Genomic DNA, 17170 nt, shown 5'->3' on the forward strand with positions numbered 1-17170 from the left:
GTACTTCCGGAGTGTGCTGACCATTGTATTGTCCTGTACAGAGCCCAGGTCGTTAGAGTCCAGCAGAGATAAAGTGTGTTATGCAGCACCCAGTTTTTTAAGAGTATGGTTTGTGCCAATGCCCCTTCTTTAGTAGTGCCAGAGACTCTTTACAAGTGCCAATGTGGTGGAAATTATTTGGTTATACTTGTATATTATAGGATCCTGATTTAAGACAATTTAAACATTATCCTATTTAAAAAGAATACTATATAAAATGCTGTTTTTAAACCTTGTCATTTGCAATGCATGTATTGTTGTGCGTGTTGGGGGGCGGGGAGGGAAGAGGGTAGGGTAAAGGAGTTTCTGAATAAGATGCCCAGTGTCAGGATCTATTCAGACTCCAAACTGTCTCATTCCAGTCCAGGAGTGTGATTGTTTCTTGGAATGATCCCACTCTGACAGCTGGGCAACACGCTTATTACAGAAATATCTGATGGAAATTGATTTTCATATCTTTCTCCTGAAATAAACTCTCTGTTTGAAATTGGAATAAATTTTGTTCCTAAAAGCCGTGGTGGTTGTGTGTGTGTTTCTTCTCTCCTGTCTTCTCCTCTTCCTCCCTGGTACCCTGTGGGACCTGCTGTCAGAAAATCAGGCATAGAAACAAAGAATGTTTTGGTAAATAAAAGGTACAATGCACCATAATTATATATAATGTACTGTACCAATAATTCTGAAGTGAGCAGTGTCTGTCTGACTGGGGGTTTAAGGTGCAGGGATGCAATGGTGGCACCTTCATTTGAAGTTTTCCAGGATTTTGGAGTAGGTTTGCAAAGTGAAGTTGTTGGTGTTTGCTGCTGCCTCTTGCTCTGGTGTCAGCCCATTGCAGGCACAATTCCAAGCAGGATATCTGTTGCCAATAGCAGGAATGTTGATGGGACCAGAACTGCTTCCAGTCTTGCCTGTTAGAAACGTGGACTGAAATATGAAACTGCTTAAAATCATCCCTTAAGGAGTCCAGGGCTGGATGACTGTAAAAACTTCCACACAGCCATTTCCTGAGATGGAGTTCCTAGAGCTTAATTCCTTTTCTCTGGGCTCATTCTCCAGGAATGTTGCATTAAATCAGCTGGGAGTGGGTAGAGATGGCCAATTTCCTCTATGTAAAGGTTTCCTGTGTTTTCAGGAAGCTGCAGCTGAGGATGTTCTGCTCCCTTCAAGGTCACTTAGCACAGGTGAAGCTGCAGCTCCTGGGCAGCCTGAAACATTTTGTTGGCTCCCACCAGGAAGGGCTCTGGTAACCAGAGCATTAACTTTTCATTTCCTAGTTCTGAGTGAGTATTTTTGCTGTTCTCAGTGGTTCTGTCTCCTCACTAGTGTCAGCACTCCCTGTCCTCAGCTCCAGGTGAGCCACGTCTGGTGCTGCTCTCTGCAAAGAGCCAAACATGCTCTGTTTAAATAAAGCAAAGCAACAAGTTGGGGCTCTTCAAGGAAAAAAAAAGAAGCCTTTAACATCCAGTATTTCCAGCTGGCTGTGCTTTGGCCTTCTGCTGCCTCCAGGTGTGTGTGGCAGTGGAAGGAGCAGCCCGGGGAAGGAGGCAGCTGTTGGCAGCACTGAGAGAACAGCCCGTGCAGCAGCTTCACAGTTGCTGCTTTCCCAAGGACCACTCCAGGCCAGGCTGGAAAAGTGTCCCAGCAGCACAGAGAGCTCCTCCTCCCCTCCAGCTCCACAGCTCCTGCCATCCTCCCGTGTCCATCCTGCAAGGAGTGGCCTGGGGAACACGGGAGGCTGTGGCATGAGGCACCTGCCACTGCCTGCAGAATTCCTTTGGCCTGTCCCAGAGGGAGGGACTCAGCAAAAGAGCTGCCAGAGCTGGGCTGTGGGCCAGGGAAGTGTCCTGATAAGGTGAGCTGGCCCAAAAACTGGAATTGTGGCAATGCTGCAAATCACTTTAAACCTGGCCACTGGACATCCCTGCCAACACCAAAGCAGGTGTTTGGGGTAGTGCACAGGGGTAAACCAGGCATGAAGGAAAGGAATTTTTGTAATTTTCATGTTAAAAACATCCCATGTGTGAAAAAAGGGCAAAGAAAAAGAGTTTGTGATTCACCTTGTCCTTGGACAACCATCATCCTCCCAGAGGGAGGAAGCTCTTTCCTTTGAGCATTCCCTTTGCCCTCCTGGCAAAAGAGGGAAGTATCTGGCCAGCATAAGATCCATGTCCTGTGCAATTTATAAAGCAGGAATATAAAACCTTCCTCCTCTACTTCAGTTTCTCTCCTGTGTTATCCAGGTCCCACACAGGTCTCTGAAGTTGATGTGCAGCTCAGGAGCTCAGGACCAGCTTGGCCTGTGGGATGGCAGCTGCTGTTGGGACATTTCTGTCAAGAGCTCCTTGAGCCCTGGGCTCAGCAAGGGCTTGTTCTAACCCCAAGCTGTTTCCTGTGTGCCCTCCCAGTGATACCAGTTTGGTATAATTGTCCCCAAGCTGCTTTATCTCCTGCCATGCAGCCTGACCAGGAAGTTAAGTCTCCACAAGCAATTTTTGTAACATCTCCACCACCGTGGGTTGGAGAACTCGTGGCTTTTGAAGAGTTTTTGTGGCTGTGCTGTGTGACAAAGACTCCACACTTGTTCTGTGTGAAGCTTCTGGGTAAGCCCAGCTGCTGAGCTGGGTGAGGATGTGGCTCATCAGGATCTCAGCTGCTGCCCAGGGCTGTTCTACACCCCTGGCCAAGTGCTGTCATTTCTCCCTGGCCACTCCTGTGCTCTGCTCCTCATCTCAGGTGAGTATCTGTAGCTCCTGGCCATGGAAATAAATGGAGTTCCCCAAAGACAGGTCTCTCCTGCTCTGCTGGTTCCCATCCTCCCTCCCAGTGACTCAGCCCTTCAGTCTCCAGCTCTCCAAGAGGTGACAGGCTCCTTGCACAGAAGATGCAGGATGAGAACTGGGAAATTCTTCTGGGCAGGGTTTGGCAGCCTCAAAAGAAAAGAAGCCTCTACTCAATGTCAGCTTTGCAATCCTTGATTCAGAGCAGATTAAATTATGTAAAGAACCCTGGGGGAAAGAGGTGCCTTTCCTCAGCTCAGTCATGAATTTGCTTCCAAACTGCAAGAGTTAAGTTTTTTTTTATCAGTCTGGAAGTTGTTTAGAGACAGAACCTTGAAGAACACACCCTGTTGCCAACCCAAAGAGGGCACTGTGGGCATGAAAAACTCAGCAGAAATGTGCTGGAGGTGCCTTCCTTGTGCAACATCACCCACAGCAAAAACCACTGATAACTCTGTTCAGCTGCTGATTTTCTAAGTCAGGTGAGTGACCTGGGGACTTTTAGACATCTTGAATTATAAGGTTTGGAAAATATTTGAAGTCTTCACAACTTTGGCCTTGTGTTTCATATCCAGTGCTGCCACAGATGTTGGAATGGCCTCTGACAAGTCACCTTTGGGCAGGAGTGAGCATGAGGAAAGGCAAACACTCCCCAGAAGCGTGTTTTTGTCACTGAAATCCTAAACACCTGACGGAAGCGTTTGAGCTCCTCTTGCTGGGTCTCTTGCCAAATCTCCAGATTAATTTCCTCAGGTTGCAATATTTTTAAGCTCTATTGTAGAAGAGGCAGGGGTTTATTTTTTTTTGTCTTAAAGCACGACATGTAGAAATAAAATATTTACTGACTGTCAGGCTGTGGTGGGGCTGTGTGGTTCCTGTCTTTGCTGCCAGTTTCACTAGAAAGATGAGTCAGTGTGCCTCGATGAATATCTGTGAGGGGCAGAGCTACACTGGGGGGAGATGCTGGATTTCTGGGGAATGGCAGCCAGAGGGGGGATGGGGTAGAATTGAGAGGGGCCCAAGGGGGAGATTTGATGGAGTGAGAAAATCCCCCAAAGTACCAGCCTGGAGATCCCTGGAGGGAGTGAGGGCTGCCCCTGCCCTGAAATCCAGACTGGCCATTTATTCTGGAGGTTTAGGTGGCACAGAAAATGGAGGCCATTGCTTGGGGTAGAAACCTCCAGCTTTGAACTCTGGGCTTTCTCAGAAATGGAGCCAATGTCCCAGAGAAATCCAAATTACACCAAGAAAAAGGCTTTTAAATGCTGATGAGATTTTATTGTTTTTATGTGTTCTGACAACAGTGGAGATACAGAAGGGGGGAGAAAGGAGGCAGCAGGTTTGAGGTAGGGGACAGCAGGAACTGGAAGTGTCCTCCTTGGAGCTTGGGCAGCCCTGTAGCCCCAGGGCTTGGGCAAAGGACAACCAGACACGAGGTGTCACAAATGACAGATGGGGAGGAAGCTGCTCCTTGGATCCCTCTGATCTGGTGCTGCAGCCTTCCCCTGAGGCTTACAGACATCCCCCAGCTCTGGCACCTCTCTAGGGCTGTCCTGCTGCTTCCCCTCTGGAGCTGGAGCCACAAAAGGGCTAAATCAGGGCAGCAGTGAGGGAGTGCAGGCACTCCCCAGAGGGGACAAACATGGCCAAGGCACAACCTCTGTGCCAGCCCCATGAGGACAGAGCTCGGCTTGGCCGCAGAGAAATCCTGGCCACATCCACCAGTGGAAGATGTTTCCCAGGGAGAAAGGAAAAGAAAGCTGGTGAGGGCTCTGGAGGGTAAGCTCTGCAGGGGGAGCAGGGTCATGCTGACTTCAGGAGGCTGTTGACCCAGGACATGAAAGGAGCAATCTGTGTGTAGAAGCAAATTGACTGGGACTTGTAGGAGAAGATGCCTTGGGCTTTGTTCTTGCAGACCAGTGGACCCCCAGCACCAACCTGTGAAAAGGAGCAGAGGGATCAGTGCTGGGTTGTGGGAACTCCAGGGAAGGAATAGGAATGCCTTGGCAAAGAACAGCAGGACAGAATTGCCCCAGCAGGAGGCTGGACTGGCAGTGGATGGGGATAACTGCCTCCTCAAGGGACTGGTGACAGCTTGGTTTGGGACCCAGCTGGGGGAATTCTGAAGCTTCATTTCTGCCCTTCTGATGATCTCAGATACAAAACACACTCAGACCAACAATAAGAATCAGGGTGAACCCCCGTGGCCAAGCTGTTTTCCCCCTGTGCTGCTGCCAACTCCCAGGTCCTGTGCTGTGAGAAGACAAGGATCCTCTACTCCCTTGTGCTTTGCCCCTGGCTAAAACCTCCCCTGCAGCCTCCTCCCCCTCCCTGATCAGACACTGACCTTTTCAGGTAGCTCAGAGGATCTGCTTTGGGCACAAATCATGTTTTCAGGCACTCCTAGGTGGTAGTTGATGCATCTCTTGTAGATGGTGACAGTGGCCTCACGCAAGGTGACCGTGTCCCTCCTCTGGACCCAGCTGAACATTCTGCACTCAGCCCGGTCATGGATATATTTGGATCTCTCCAGGGAGATGGGCCTGACGTGGCCATTGCTTGTGGCATTGCCATTCAGCTGGGCAAGGGGACAGAAAACACAGAGATGAGTGCTTGGCCTGCAATCCACTTCTGCTCCAGGGCTGCAGCTCAGCTCTGCACATCAGGCTGCTCCAGCCAGGTTACCTTCAGCAAAAGGATGTCATTTCCCTTCTGAGGGCTTAAAATCTTAAAGTTTGGGTGGCTGTGGTACTCCTTGACCTCGAAGGTTTGCCAGCTTTTCTCTCTGTTCTGGAGTGTTTGTGCTCCCAGGATGACAGTCAGAGGTTTGTGCCTGGTGAAATCAAGCACAGTGAGTGTCACCAGCTTGTCCCTGCCTTGCCTGGGAACACTGAGGTTCATATCCCAGGGGCATGGCCAGGAGAGTCCAATTACACAGATACAGTTTATATGTATTACCTACACCAAAAATATGTCATACATGCACTTTTTAAGGAGAATGATGGGAGTAAGGAGCTCTGCCAGTGAATCTGCCCAGCCAAGAGGCAGAGCAAGCTCCCATCTGACAGACCAGAGCTCTGCAAAGGCTCCTTTATCTCCACACCTCAAGCTGAGCACATTTAGTCCAATGCTGCTGCTCTCTTGTTCTGGGCTCCACAGGCCTATGGAAGTGCAAGGATTTCTAAATCAGGATATTTCTCTGTCCTCTACACCTGCAGAAAGTGCTGCCTCGAGAAAACGGAGGACCTTGGGTATATACAGGAATCCCTCCCAACATCCCAGGTGAGGTTTGGGGCCCCAGGCTCCTGAGTCCCCCCTTTTGCTGCCCAGGTGTGGGGACTGGCCCCGAGCCTGTCACTGGCACCAGGGCAGAGCTGAGGTGGGTAGGAGCCACACCCAGAGCTGTGAAAATCTGGAAAAGTCCTCCTGCCCATCCATACCCCAGCTGGAGGGCTGGGCAAGCAGCTGGCTCATAGGAAATTGTTCTGCCAACAAACAAGTTGGTGGCAGAAAGGACAAAGCCTGACTGCAGGTCAGTGCCAGCAAGGGAAGAAGCCACTCTGACCCCCCATTATTGACATCTGGGAGAAATAAAACCAGTCATGGAGTGGGAAAAAAATCAGGATAAATATCTGAGGGTGGGCTGGGGAGGGAGATGTGGCTCAGAGCTGTCCCCAGGGAAAGAGCCTGGTCATGGCTGAAGTGACTCCAGCTGTGACACCTCCCCAGAGGAGATGTGTGCTGGGGCACACACCTCTCTGCAGGTGCTGTGGACACAGCCAAGACTTACATGAGGCACTGAGCTGCTGTCATCACCCAGCCAGGGGCCACGAGGAAGCCTGCACAGGAATGGTTGTCCTTGCCCTGCAGATAGGCCAGGAAAGGTGTGGGGTGGGTCCTGGAGGCTGCCTTGGCTTCTCCTCCTCTCTCCCTCCACTTCCAGGGATAATCTGCAATGGAAGGGGCTGAGGATGCGGGGTGTGCAGGGCACAGGGCTGAGATTCATCCTTCCCCCACCCTCTCCTTGCCTGCAGCCCACTCTGCTTACCAGTGCTGGCTGGGGGGCACATCAGCAGCAGGAGGGGCAGCAGCAGTGTCTGCAGGTGCTCCATCACAGCTCCAGTGGGTGCCTCAGAGCTGGGGATGCAGCTGGGGTCTCGTCCTGCTCCCAGCAAGGCTTTATAGCCTGAGACCAGACTCCAGGAAACCACAGAAGTCAGACTCATCTGAAGAATCTCTCCACAAGTTGCATGTCTCAGCAATGTGAGAGGGGAATTCAGGCAGTTTTGGGTGGATGGATAATCCACCTCCACCATGGGTCTGATCTGAGGGATCTGACGTCCTTCTGAACCCAGAGCCAATTTTAGAATTTCGTGTTTTTTCTGGAAGCTGCAGGAAATGCACCCACCCTCATCTCTTTGACTTCCACTGAGGCCTTCCCTTGCAGCCTCTACTCTCTGTTGAGCACTTGCAAACCCTCTTGATTTTTATCACCAGCCCTGCATGAACGAGATTTTTTTAACCTAAAGCATCACTTCCAAAGACTCTGCAGTGGCAGATGAGGACCCTCCTGCTCTCCCTCAGTAGCTGCAGCCTTGGCTAAGGGAGCAAAATTGCCATGAATGTGTTTATATCATGGCACTGATGATACTGGGAAGAAATCCCAGCTCAGGGTGGGAGGTGCTGTCTTCTTCTGGGCTTCACAGGCCCATGCAAGTACAAGGATTTCTAAATCAGGATATTTCTCTGTCCTCTACACCTGCAGAAAATGCTGCCTCGAGAAAATGGGATAGGACCTTGTGTATATACAGGAATCCCTCCCAACCTCCCAGTGAGGTGGGGAGCCCTGGCACAGCTGTGGCTGCCCCTGCATCCCTGGCAGTGTCCAAGGCCAGGCTGGACACTGGGGCTGGGAGCAGCCTGGGATGGTGGCAGGTGTGGAATGAGATGATCCTAAGGCCCTTCCAGCCCCATCCATGCTGGGATTTTCCCGTAAGGGCAAACCTGGAGCATCAGCAGTTCTGTGACGAAACGGGGCTGACCCTTCCCTCCCTCACTGCCAGTAAATCTGCTTTCCCCTCTGCCCCCAGTGGGAAATGGGTAAAACCCATTTTTAAGCTTCATGTTGCCATTCTCGTGCAAAGCCTGCAGCAGTTGGAGCTTCAAGGAAAACCCTGACGTCACAAAGATTCATAATGCACAGATAAGCAGCTGCAGCCTGTTCATTTGCAGATTTCTGAGCTGATAGTGGCTGTGAGCAGAAGCCCAAACATGGACCCTTCTCAGTTTCCCTGGGGCAGCCTGGGTGCTGGAGGTGGGGGTGATGCAGTTTCCCTTCATCCCAGACAAGAACGTGGAGGGTTTACGAGTAGAAATTCAGGCTGGACTGTGGAAATCTGTGATGGGGGTGAGCAGTGGGAGACTGGGAAAGGCCAGGAGGGCAGGGAAGCACCCCCTTTTCCCTGGGCTGTTGGCAGTTCTCGTACATTTAAAATTCCCCACTGGTTTTTCCCACCACAAACCACCTTGGTCTCCTCCTGACATCACAGGCATCCAACACTCCCTGCCGGGGAGCTCTGCTCTCACTCCTTTCCCAGAGCATCATCTCTGTCCCACGTCATCCCAGGGAGATCTTGGCTCTCTCTGTACACAAGAGATGCCACCAGAAACGAGCTGGGATGGAGGAGATGAGGGCTCAGAGAGCAGCCTGGTGCAGGCCATGAAGGAAGTTCAGACTCCAATGCAGGAGCTGTCTGAAAACAGCACTCAAGCATCCTTGGAGGGGAGAGTTTGTCTTTGGGCATCATCCAGCTGAGAAGAGAGGTTTGGGTACCACCAGAACAGCCTCTGGTCAAGGGGACTTGTGGCCAAGCATGTGCCAAGCAGCTTCACGGCTGATGGCAGCCAGGACCATCCTCACCTTCCCCAGGGACCCAGCTGGGCCCCTGCAGTTACCATGGGAGGACAGGAGGAAGTGGCTTGGGGTCAGGCACTTTGTGAACCCAAGTCCTTCATCAGCCATTTCAGTTCAACCCTTTCTATGTCTCTACCCAGGACATGGTACAGAAATGGACAATGGCAAAGCCTGGAAGCTGTGGGTGTGTAGCTGGAGCTTGGGGTGTGCCTCCTCTCTGGGATCCTGGAGCCCTGAACCTGCTGTATTAACAGCCAGCTGCCTACACCCAAGGGCACAGTCCATGGCAAGTCCAGCTCCCTCCTCCCAGTGAAACCTCTTGCAGGATAAGGAGGATAAGCCTGGTGTGCCCTGTCTGGCTGCTCTGTGCCCTAGAGGGAACAGCCTTTTCTCTGCACACAATGACACCTTCAGGCTCCTGGCCACTGCTGATGCCCCACATCCTCCTGCCTGTGCCCCCAGAGGGTCACAGCAATGCTGGAGTTGGTGAAGGGAGTGTGTGCCCATCGTTTTTCCCAGAACATTTCTACCTGAGCAGTTTTTCTCCTCATCATCCCTGTAACCCCAGGAAGGGCAACCACACCTCTTTTTTCTGAGCCTGCCAGTGATTGAGGGTGCAGAGCTGTGATTGCCAGACCCTCCCTCCCACACTCTGTGGCGAGGCCACAAGAAAGAGACACATGCTGGGAGCTGCAGCTCTGAGTTTACTGTGGGTGCTTTAAGTGCAGCAGGTTCAAGCAGGAACAGGGTTATCTCTGAAGGAAGTGGGGTCTGCTGGGGCACAGCCCCTTTTTGTGCCATCTGGGGCCATCCCTGCTTCTGCCAGGGGGATTTAACACAGTCCTGGGGTGAGAAGGGTGAAGGGGACCCTCAAGTGAGATCAGGTCACTTGGGTTCCTGAGGAGAGAGAGGGAGTTGAGCCTTCAGCAGGGGCAGGAAGGAAACTATTGCAGTCTCCAGGGCCACACCAGAGCTGGAGAAAGTGCTGCCACTGCTGCTACTTCTTCATGACTTTTTTGATCCAGGGCAGGTAGTTGGAGATGCGGGTGTAGACCCCGGGTGGGGAGTTGTAGCCAAAGGACACAACACCATGTGCCACTTTATTACATACCAGGGGCCCACCAGAATCTCCCTGGGGAGAGATGAGAATCATTTTAGAGCCTTCTTCCCTGTAACAGGTCCCTCCTGCCCCATATCCCACCCAGCTGAAGGGGCTGCCCCGAGCTGGGGCTCTACCCCTGGTGCTGGGCAGGGGCTGTGGGTGGTGTCAGGACATGCAGACAGCCAGTTCTTATGGGGACTGTGACCAAATGCTTGTCACCTGCCCTGGGACCTGGCTGTGCCCATGCCAGTAGCACCTCCTGCTTCCAGAGAGCCCCATGTACCCTCCCCATACCTGGCTGGAATCCTTCAGCTCGTGGAAGCTGCCTGCACAGATCATGCCAGAATCGAGGTGTGGGTAGAAGAGGGTGCATTTCCTGCGGCTGTAGATGGAGACTTTGGTCTCAAAGAGTTTGTTGGTGGCCCTGTCCTGGTCGATCAGCCCCCAGCCAGCAATCACACACTTGGTGCCTGTGGGGAGGTCGCTGCCACTCTTGGGCAGTGGGATGGGCTGGATGTAGTCATTGTAAGTGACCTTTGATGTTAGCTGGGGAAAAGAAGGGGGTTGAGAGAGGGCTGTGAGCAGGACACTATCTTTGCAGAGGTAGGGAGGGTCTAGCAGGCTCTGCAAGCTGCTGTCAAAGCCACCAAACCCTGCCCATGGCTCCTTCCCATGTCCCTCCCAATCCTGCCAGCCTCCAGCACCTTTGTAGAAGGAGTTAACAGCCAGGATGAGCCCTGCCCTGTCCCTGCCAGCCCCACAGCCCCAGCCCACCCTCTGTCCCCACAGAACTCCTTGCCTGGAGCAGCATAATGTCATTTTCCATCGTGTCGGGGTCGTATTCAGGGTGCTCATGGTACTTGAGGACTCCTCTGACCTGCTGAGTTTTTTCTGCTTCTTGGATGTTGTGAGCCCCCAGGATGACTGTGATATTCCTGGCCATGGCAGTGAAGGGGAGAAAGGGAAAATCAGGCTGAGTGTCACCCACCTCCCTCATTTTGGCAGACAGGTGGAGAGAGCTGCCCAGCACAGGAGGAACTTGCTCCAAAATTGCTGCAGGGAAGGAGCTCCCAGACTAGAGGAGAAAGAAGGGCATGTAATGAGTACTCACCCCAGGCAGTGTGCAGCTGACATCACCCAGTCAGGGGCCACCAGGAAGCCCCCACAGCCCCCCAGATCTGCTATTTTCAGGTATGCCATGTAGGGGTGGGAGTGGGGCTGCGCCTCGTGGCCCCCCACAATCCGAGCCCGCAGAGCACCTGCAAGACACCCCAGCACAGCATCAGCCAGGGGCTGCTCAGAGCCCAAAGGAGCCACCTCAGTCCCAGCAAAGCCCTGACTTACTGGCCCTGGCCCAGGGGCAGCAGAGCAGCAGCAGCAGGGCGGGCAGTGCCTGGTGCATCTCTGCCACAGCTGGATGCTCAATCCAGATGTGTGCCAGTCTTGAGCCTCCCCGTGGGCAGGGGCTGGTTTTATGGCCTGGAGGCAGCTGTGCCCAGCAGGCAGGAAGCATGTGCCAGGAGCTGATTGTGCTAATCAGGGCATCTCTGGCCTGGCCAGCTCAGTGCCCACGTGCCAGGGGATGTGATTGATGGGTGATAGCAGAGCAAGGAAAGAACCTGCTGCAGCACAGCCTCAGGGCTGCTGGCAGCAGGGGAGAGGTGTCCTGAGGTGGTTCTGAGGTGTGATTTAACATTTCTCCCACACTTTTCTGTTTAATGTTTTTGCCTTGAGGAAATGCGAGGTTCTGGGAAAAAAAGCCACTTAAAAAAATAAACAAAAGAACAAAATTTTGCCTAAAATCATGAGGGTGGTCTAGAGGAGAGAATCCTGAAACTTGCTCTTTCATGTTGTTTTCCTTCAAGAGATGCACTGCAGAGCCTCTTTTTGTACACAGATTCACCATCACCACCACCCAAGTGAAGCGAAAGGGCACAACAGCTGTGCCTGGGACAGTTTCTGAGCACTGTGAAATGTCACATCTGCAGGGTTTGGTGTCAGCCCAGGTCAGAGAGGCCTTCCTGGTTTTTCTTGGCTCCTCTGGGGCCAGAAGCACCTGCCAGCTTGGGAACTGGGATGTAGGAAGTGCTGCTGTGTGGTGGAAGAGACCAAAGTGGGGAAGTGCAACCACCCAACTGCCAGGAGTGATCAGTCATTTTTAAACCAGCCCTGCTCCACCCTTCCTGGAGCAGCAAAACACCTGCAGGCAAGTGGATGCCTTGGGCTGTGCTGGGGCCACAAAGAGGGGACAGGATGGGTGGGTGGGGAGGCAGAGGTGTGAGACAGACATGGGGATGCCTGATGTCCATGAGCCAGCCCGACACAGAGCTCTCCACTGAGCTTCACCCATGTTTTGTTTTTTATTTAATCGTAATGTCTGAAAAGACAAGCTTTAATCAGGACTGTGCAGCTGCACAGCAGGAAAACCTCAACAGGAATTATCAATATTTTATCTTGTGCTTGTAACTTGCTGTCTTTCCCCTGCAGCTTCTTGTGGCCCCCCACAATCTGTGGCTGGAAACCCTCCTGGGAGCAGCAGCCCCAGGGCAGGAGGGACTGGGCAGTCCACCATGGACATGGAGCTGATCTCCAGGCTGCTGCTCTGTGGTGTTCCTTTGACTGTAAACAAGCTCCTCTCTCTGATGCCAAGGCATTTTGGTCTTCCTGTTGACCTCTGGAGGGTTCCAGGGCTGAGATGATGCACTTCAGCATCCATCAATACTCATGGCTTTAGCCATGGAGCTGGAGCAGGTCCACATGGCTTCAGTGCCCCCCATGCCCCCCCTGGCCCATCCAAGCCCAGCACCCAGAGCCATCAGGCAGTTTCAGGCACATTGTGGCTTTGATCTGAAGGGAAGAGATGAGAAATGCTGCAGGAGGGGGTGACCCTCCCCTGTCCCACTTCACTTCAAAGAAAAAAACATCTGTCAGCAAAGGAGAAGTGCTGAGATGAGGCTCAGCCTGGGACTGTGCAGAGCAGCAGGGACAGGACAGGACTGGGACTGTCCCTCATGTGGGGGCTCAGGCAAGAATAGCCCAAATAGCCCAAATAGCCCCCAGTCAGGAGCTGGGCACTCCATGCCTTGGGTATGCTGGTGGAAGGGGCATTAGGAAGATCCTGCAGTGTTTGACTGGTGCAGAGATCCTGCACACCAAGGGTGAGGGGATCAGGCTGTCCCAGCAGCTCACCTGCCTCCTCCTGCCATCCAAAGGCTTTTCCTGCCCCCATCCTATCCTCCCTACAGATCTCTCCTGTCAGGAATCATTGCCAGCTCTTTGAGAAGCTCTTAGGGCCCCCAACAAGGCAAATTTCTCCATCCTCTGATCTTTCAGGAACATTCCACCAGTCCTGAACAGACACATTCTCTGGAGGCTCACCCTGGAGCAGGAGCAGAGCTCAAAGGGGTGATGTGGCAGGATCAGGCTGTCCCTTTGGATTCCAGTGATTTGTGGGCATCATCCAGAGTTTGGAGGGAGCTCTGGGTGCTGATGTGCAGCCCTGCTCCCCTCTGAGCTCCCAGCCCAGCCCTGCTGCTGATTTCCGCTCCTTCAATCTCGGGGTCATCTGCTGACCTTATCACTGTGAGTTTCTTTCCACACTGCTGATAGAAAGGCCAAAACCCCAGCTGAAAGGGTGAAGGTGGAGCACGGGCCCCTCAGCTTTTGACAAGAACCACTCTTGCTTGCACTCTTGCTGCACCAGGAGCCTCCTTTGCATTTTCCACTCCTCTGGCTGCCCAGGCTGGGATCAACTCACTGATCCAGCAGTGGATGGGCTCCCTGGACAGCTCCCTGCTGATGGAAGAGCTCCCTGCTCTTTGCTCTCAGTCTGGGACATCTTCACAATTTCCTGGCAGTCTGGAGTGAGAGCACAGCAGGGCACAGCTTCTGCTGTGACCCCGAGTTAAAAGGTGCTCTGCTTTTTTTTTTTTTTTTTTTATCTCTGCCACTTTGCAGCTGATTTGGGTGGGGTCCACCCTGCACAGAAATGTGGTTGATGTTGTAACTTCCCCTTTTTTTCACTTTACTAGGTAGAAGATTCACTTATTTTGCACGAGCAGCTCTCCTCACTACCTGCTCCATGCTGGGCCTCAGACAAAGAGCTGGAGAGCACTGCTGAACCTCCCTGGGGCAGCAAGAGCCCCATGACAGGTGAGTCCTTAGCCAAATTCCCAGCCACAGTTTGGAACAGCACATTGCAAGGCTCTCCCATGGAGTTTTAGTAAGGAATTAGGCCAATGATGGAAATAAACAGTGCAGCCTTGTTCTCATTCTTTGGTGCTGGTCTCAGCACCTTGTGCCTCCTGCAAAGGGGAGAAGCAGCAGCTTTTTGCCTCCTTCTTTGCCTGTGTGAAAGAGACCATGGAAAGGTCCTGGCCCATCTCTGCAGATTCTTGGTGAGTTGAAGGTGTAGGGGGCACGTGCTCAGCTTCGACCAGCTGGTTTCCTTTGAAGTGGAAGGGGCTGAGGCTCTGCTGCAGCCACACAGGTGCCTGGAGCTGCTGCACAGATGGGGATGGATGTGTCTGGATGTTCTGGGAGTGGCAGGAGCTGGGCCCGAGGAGGAGCCCTGAGGACTGGCAGGAAGAGGGATGGATCTGGGCATGGGTGGTGCACAGAGAGGCAGTGGCTCTCTGCCAGCACCACAGCAGGCAAAGCACTCTGTGTCCCCTGTCCTGGTGCTCTTACCAGCACTTGGATCTGTTCAGCCCCATAAACTCCACCCAGTAGGGTGTTGCCCCATTTGACACAGTCTGCTCCAACCCAAAGAGGGCCTTGGCACGTTACTTCATTCATGTCACACCTTCACAACCACAGCAAAGCCGAGAATAACCAGACCCTTACCAAGAAATGATGATAGCTTAGGGGAGATGTCAATACTCTCAGTCACAACAGGAAACTTTATTAAACAACAGGAAGCCCATGCTCATGGGTGGACTTACAAAACACCTCACCCTCCTCTCCCCTTGCTCTTTCAGAGCTGCAGAGCTGTCACACAGGGCTCTGACTCTCACCTCCACTCTGAGCAGGGCTGCTGGGCTCAGCCTCCAAACAGAGGATCTGCTCTGCTCCAAGCCCTGCCTGACTCCTTCCTCCACCGAGCATCCCTTGGCTGCTTCCCCAGCCCAGAAGATGGATGCTCCAGTGCTGAGCTGGCTGGTGAATCGCTCCCTCCTCCATCCCCCGGACTCTGCTCCACATCCCGAGCTCAGACTCGACCTGCTGGGCACAAAAGCCTCCTGCCTGCAGCTGGCTGCCAGGAGGAACGTGAACATCATCCTGCAGCACTACAACTTCTCAGGCAAGCTCACCAACCGGCACTCCGGGGACGAGGGCATGGGGCTGGTGCGCAGCGCCTTCTTCATCATCAGCTGCCTCATCATCCTGGAGAACCTGCTGGTGCTGCTGGCCGTGCTGCGCTGCCTGCGGGGCCGGCGCTGGGTCTACTCCTGCATCGCCAGCATCACCCTCAGCGACCTGCTGGCGGGCATCGCCTACCTCTGCAACCTCTGCCTGTCGGGCAGCACCACCTTCCAGCTCTCCCCGCAGCTCTGGTTCCTCAGGGAGGGCATCCTCTTCATCGCCCTGGCCGCCTCCACCTTCAGCCTGCTGGTGACGGCCGTGGAGCGCTACAGTGCCATGGTGAGGCCGATCGCCGAGAGCGAGGCCAGCAAGACGCGGCGGCTGCGCGGCCTCATCGTGAGCTGCTGGCTGCTGGCGCTGGCCATCGGGCTGCTGCCGCTGCTGGGCTGGAACTGCCTCTGTGACTTCCAGGCCTGCTCCGTGCTCCTGCCGCTCTACTCGAAGGATTACATCCTTTTCTCCGTGGTTGTGTTCAGCGTTATCCTCCTGGGTATCATCGGCCTGTACATCTCCATCTTGTGCCTGGTGCAGGCCAGCTCCCGGCAGAGCAGCTCCCGGCACGGCCGCCGGCGCTCGCTGCGCCTGCTGAAGACGGTGCTGATGATCCTGGGAGCCTTCATCCTCTGCTGGAGCCCCCTCTTTATCCTGCTGCTCTTCGATGTTTTCTGCCAGACCAGGGCCTGCACCCACCTGCAGAGCCTGGACTGGACCCTGGCTCTGGCCCTGCTCAACTCGGGCATCAATCCCGTCATCTATTCCCTGCGCAGCGTGGAGGTTCGCCGCGCCGTGGGCAGCCTGCTGTGCTGCTGCTGTCTCAGGGCTGGGCTCTGCAGGGCTGGCAGCTGCCTGGCCATCTCAGACATCAACTCTGGCTCCTCCACCGAGAGCTCCCTGCGCCACCGCGACAGCTTCCGCGGCTCCGTGGCCAGGAACGCCCGGCCCAGGGCGCCCCTGTCCAGCAACTCCAGCATGATGAGCAATCTGCCCAGCCTGTGAGGGGAGCAGGGGGTGCCACACAGCCCCCAGACCTCACCGTGCTGGTCCTGGCCTGGCAGGATTTAGCAACTCAGGCTTGGTAGAACTGGGGCCTCAGTGTGGGTGCAGCGCTGGGACAGGAGTTGAAGGATACGGGCACATTTTAGGATTGATGCTCTGCTGGGACAGCAGTGCTGCTCAGGTTCTGTGTGTGTGCTTTGGGTGTGCACAGGTGCTGGTCCTGCCCACCTAAGGGTGTTTTGCACCAGGGCTCAGTGGCAAACAGAGTGCATTTCCCCAGCTGGGTGGCCTTCCCAAGCCTTTGGAATCCTTTTGGACCTTCTGTGGTGGGCACAGCTGCTGGGAAGGAATGCAAGCTTGATGTCCTGCCCAGCCCGAGGATGGCAGAGGGCTGCAGCCACAGCCCAGACCCTCCCTGGGGAGCAGAGGCTGGGCACTGAGCCAGGGCAACTGCTGTGACAGTGCTCAGAGCTGCAGTGACAGGGCAGAAGGAGGTGCCCAGAGAAACTGGGGAGCCTGGGGCCATCCTGGGCATGAGATCATGGCCAGCTTGTGCCTCAGATCCCTGTTCTTCTCTTCTCTCATGTAGGGAAAAATGCCTCCTCTCACCATGCCAGAAGGCCACCAAAGCACTGGGGACTCATACAAAACCTGCTGGCCCAGCCCCACTGCAGGAGCTGAGAATGCAGCCCATTTGTTTTGCAATAAATCAAGGTGATCATAAAGCCTTGGGTTGATTTGCTTTGATTTTTTTCCATCTGGAGGCCAGGTACTGACTGGGAGATGTTTTTGTATTCTGGGGACAGACGGAGCTGCCCTCCTGTTCTCGGGACAGGGGGATCACCCCACTCAGTGGGCAACAGGAGCCTTTTGTCTGGTCCTGATCCTCCCATCCCATCCCATCCCATCCCATCCCATCCCATCCCATCCCATCCCATCCCATCCCATCCCATCCCATCCCATCCCATCCCATCCCATCCC

General features: G+C 53.9%; 3 protein-coding genes across 3 annotated transcripts; 1 reads left to right on the forward strand and 2 right to left on the reverse strand.

Annotated features, from left to right (window-relative positions):
- Positions 1 to 5238: 5238 nt before the first annotated feature.
- Positions 5239 to 9579, reverse strand: GZMM (granzyme M; the record flags this gene model as incomplete). Its single annotated transcript, XM_079328411.1, has 5 exons — positions 9311 to 9579; positions 6862 to 7010; positions 6604 to 6763; positions 5499 to 5646; positions 5239 to 5391 (listed from the first exon to the last, which is right to left on the reverse strand). Coding segments are annotated over exons 1-5 (828 nt in total), but the record flags the coding sequence as incomplete, so codon positions are not given.
- A 4-nt stretch (positions 9580 to 9583) lies between these two features.
- On the reverse strand, positions 9584 to 11318 carry LOC306813063 (cathepsin G-like). The gene is made up of 5 exons (XM_079328097.1): positions 11174 to 11318; positions 10941 to 11088; positions 10629 to 10764; positions 10124 to 10375; positions 9584 to 9859 (listed from the first exon to the last, which is right to left on the reverse strand). The coding sequence occupies exons 1-5, from the start codon at positions 11229 to 11231 to the stop codon at positions 9725 to 9727; spliced, it is 729 nt and encodes a 242-aa protein (XP_079184223.1). The 5' UTR covers positions 11232 to 11318; the 3' UTR covers positions 9584 to 9724.
- Positions 11319 to 13864: 2546 nt separating this feature from the next.
- S1PR4 (sphingosine-1-phosphate receptor 4) lies at positions 13865 to 16910 on the forward strand. The gene is made up of 2 exons (XM_079328098.1): positions 13865 to 13981; positions 14809 to 16910. Exon 2 carries the CDS (start codon positions 14963 to 14965, stop codon positions 16187 to 16189), a length of 1227 nt encoding a protein of 408 aa, XP_079184224.1. The 5' UTR covers positions 13865 to 13981; positions 14809 to 14962; the 3' UTR covers positions 16190 to 16910.
- Positions 16911 to 17170: the final 260 nt, after the last annotated feature.

This window comes from Erithacus rubecula (genome assembly GCF_903797595.1).
Source record: "Erithacus rubecula genome assembly, chromosome: 28".
In the NCBI taxonomy this organism is placed as follows: domain Eukaryota; kingdom Metazoa; phylum Chordata; class Aves; order Passeriformes; family Muscicapidae; genus Erithacus; species Erithacus rubecula.

Excerpts from the sequence above, each read along its gene's own strand:
- LOC306813063 (XM_079328097.1), bottom strand. The coding sequence starts at position 11,231 with ATGCACCAGGCACTGCCCGCCCTGCTGCTGCTGCTCTGCTGCCCCTGG. Across the intron at positions 11,089-11,173 it reads CTGCCCCTGGGCCAGGGCCA|GTGCTCTGCGGGCTCGGATT; the intron begins GTAAGTCAGGGC and ends GGTGTCTTGCAG. Across the intron at positions 10,376-10,628 it reads ATGACATTATGCTGCTCCAG|CTAACATCAAAGGTCACTTA; the intron begins GCAAGGAGTTCT and ends TCTTTTCCCCAG.
- S1PR4 (XM_079328098.1), top strand. The coding sequence starts at position 14,963 with ATGGATGCTCCAGTGCTGAGCTGGCTGGTGAATCGCTCCCTCCTCCAT.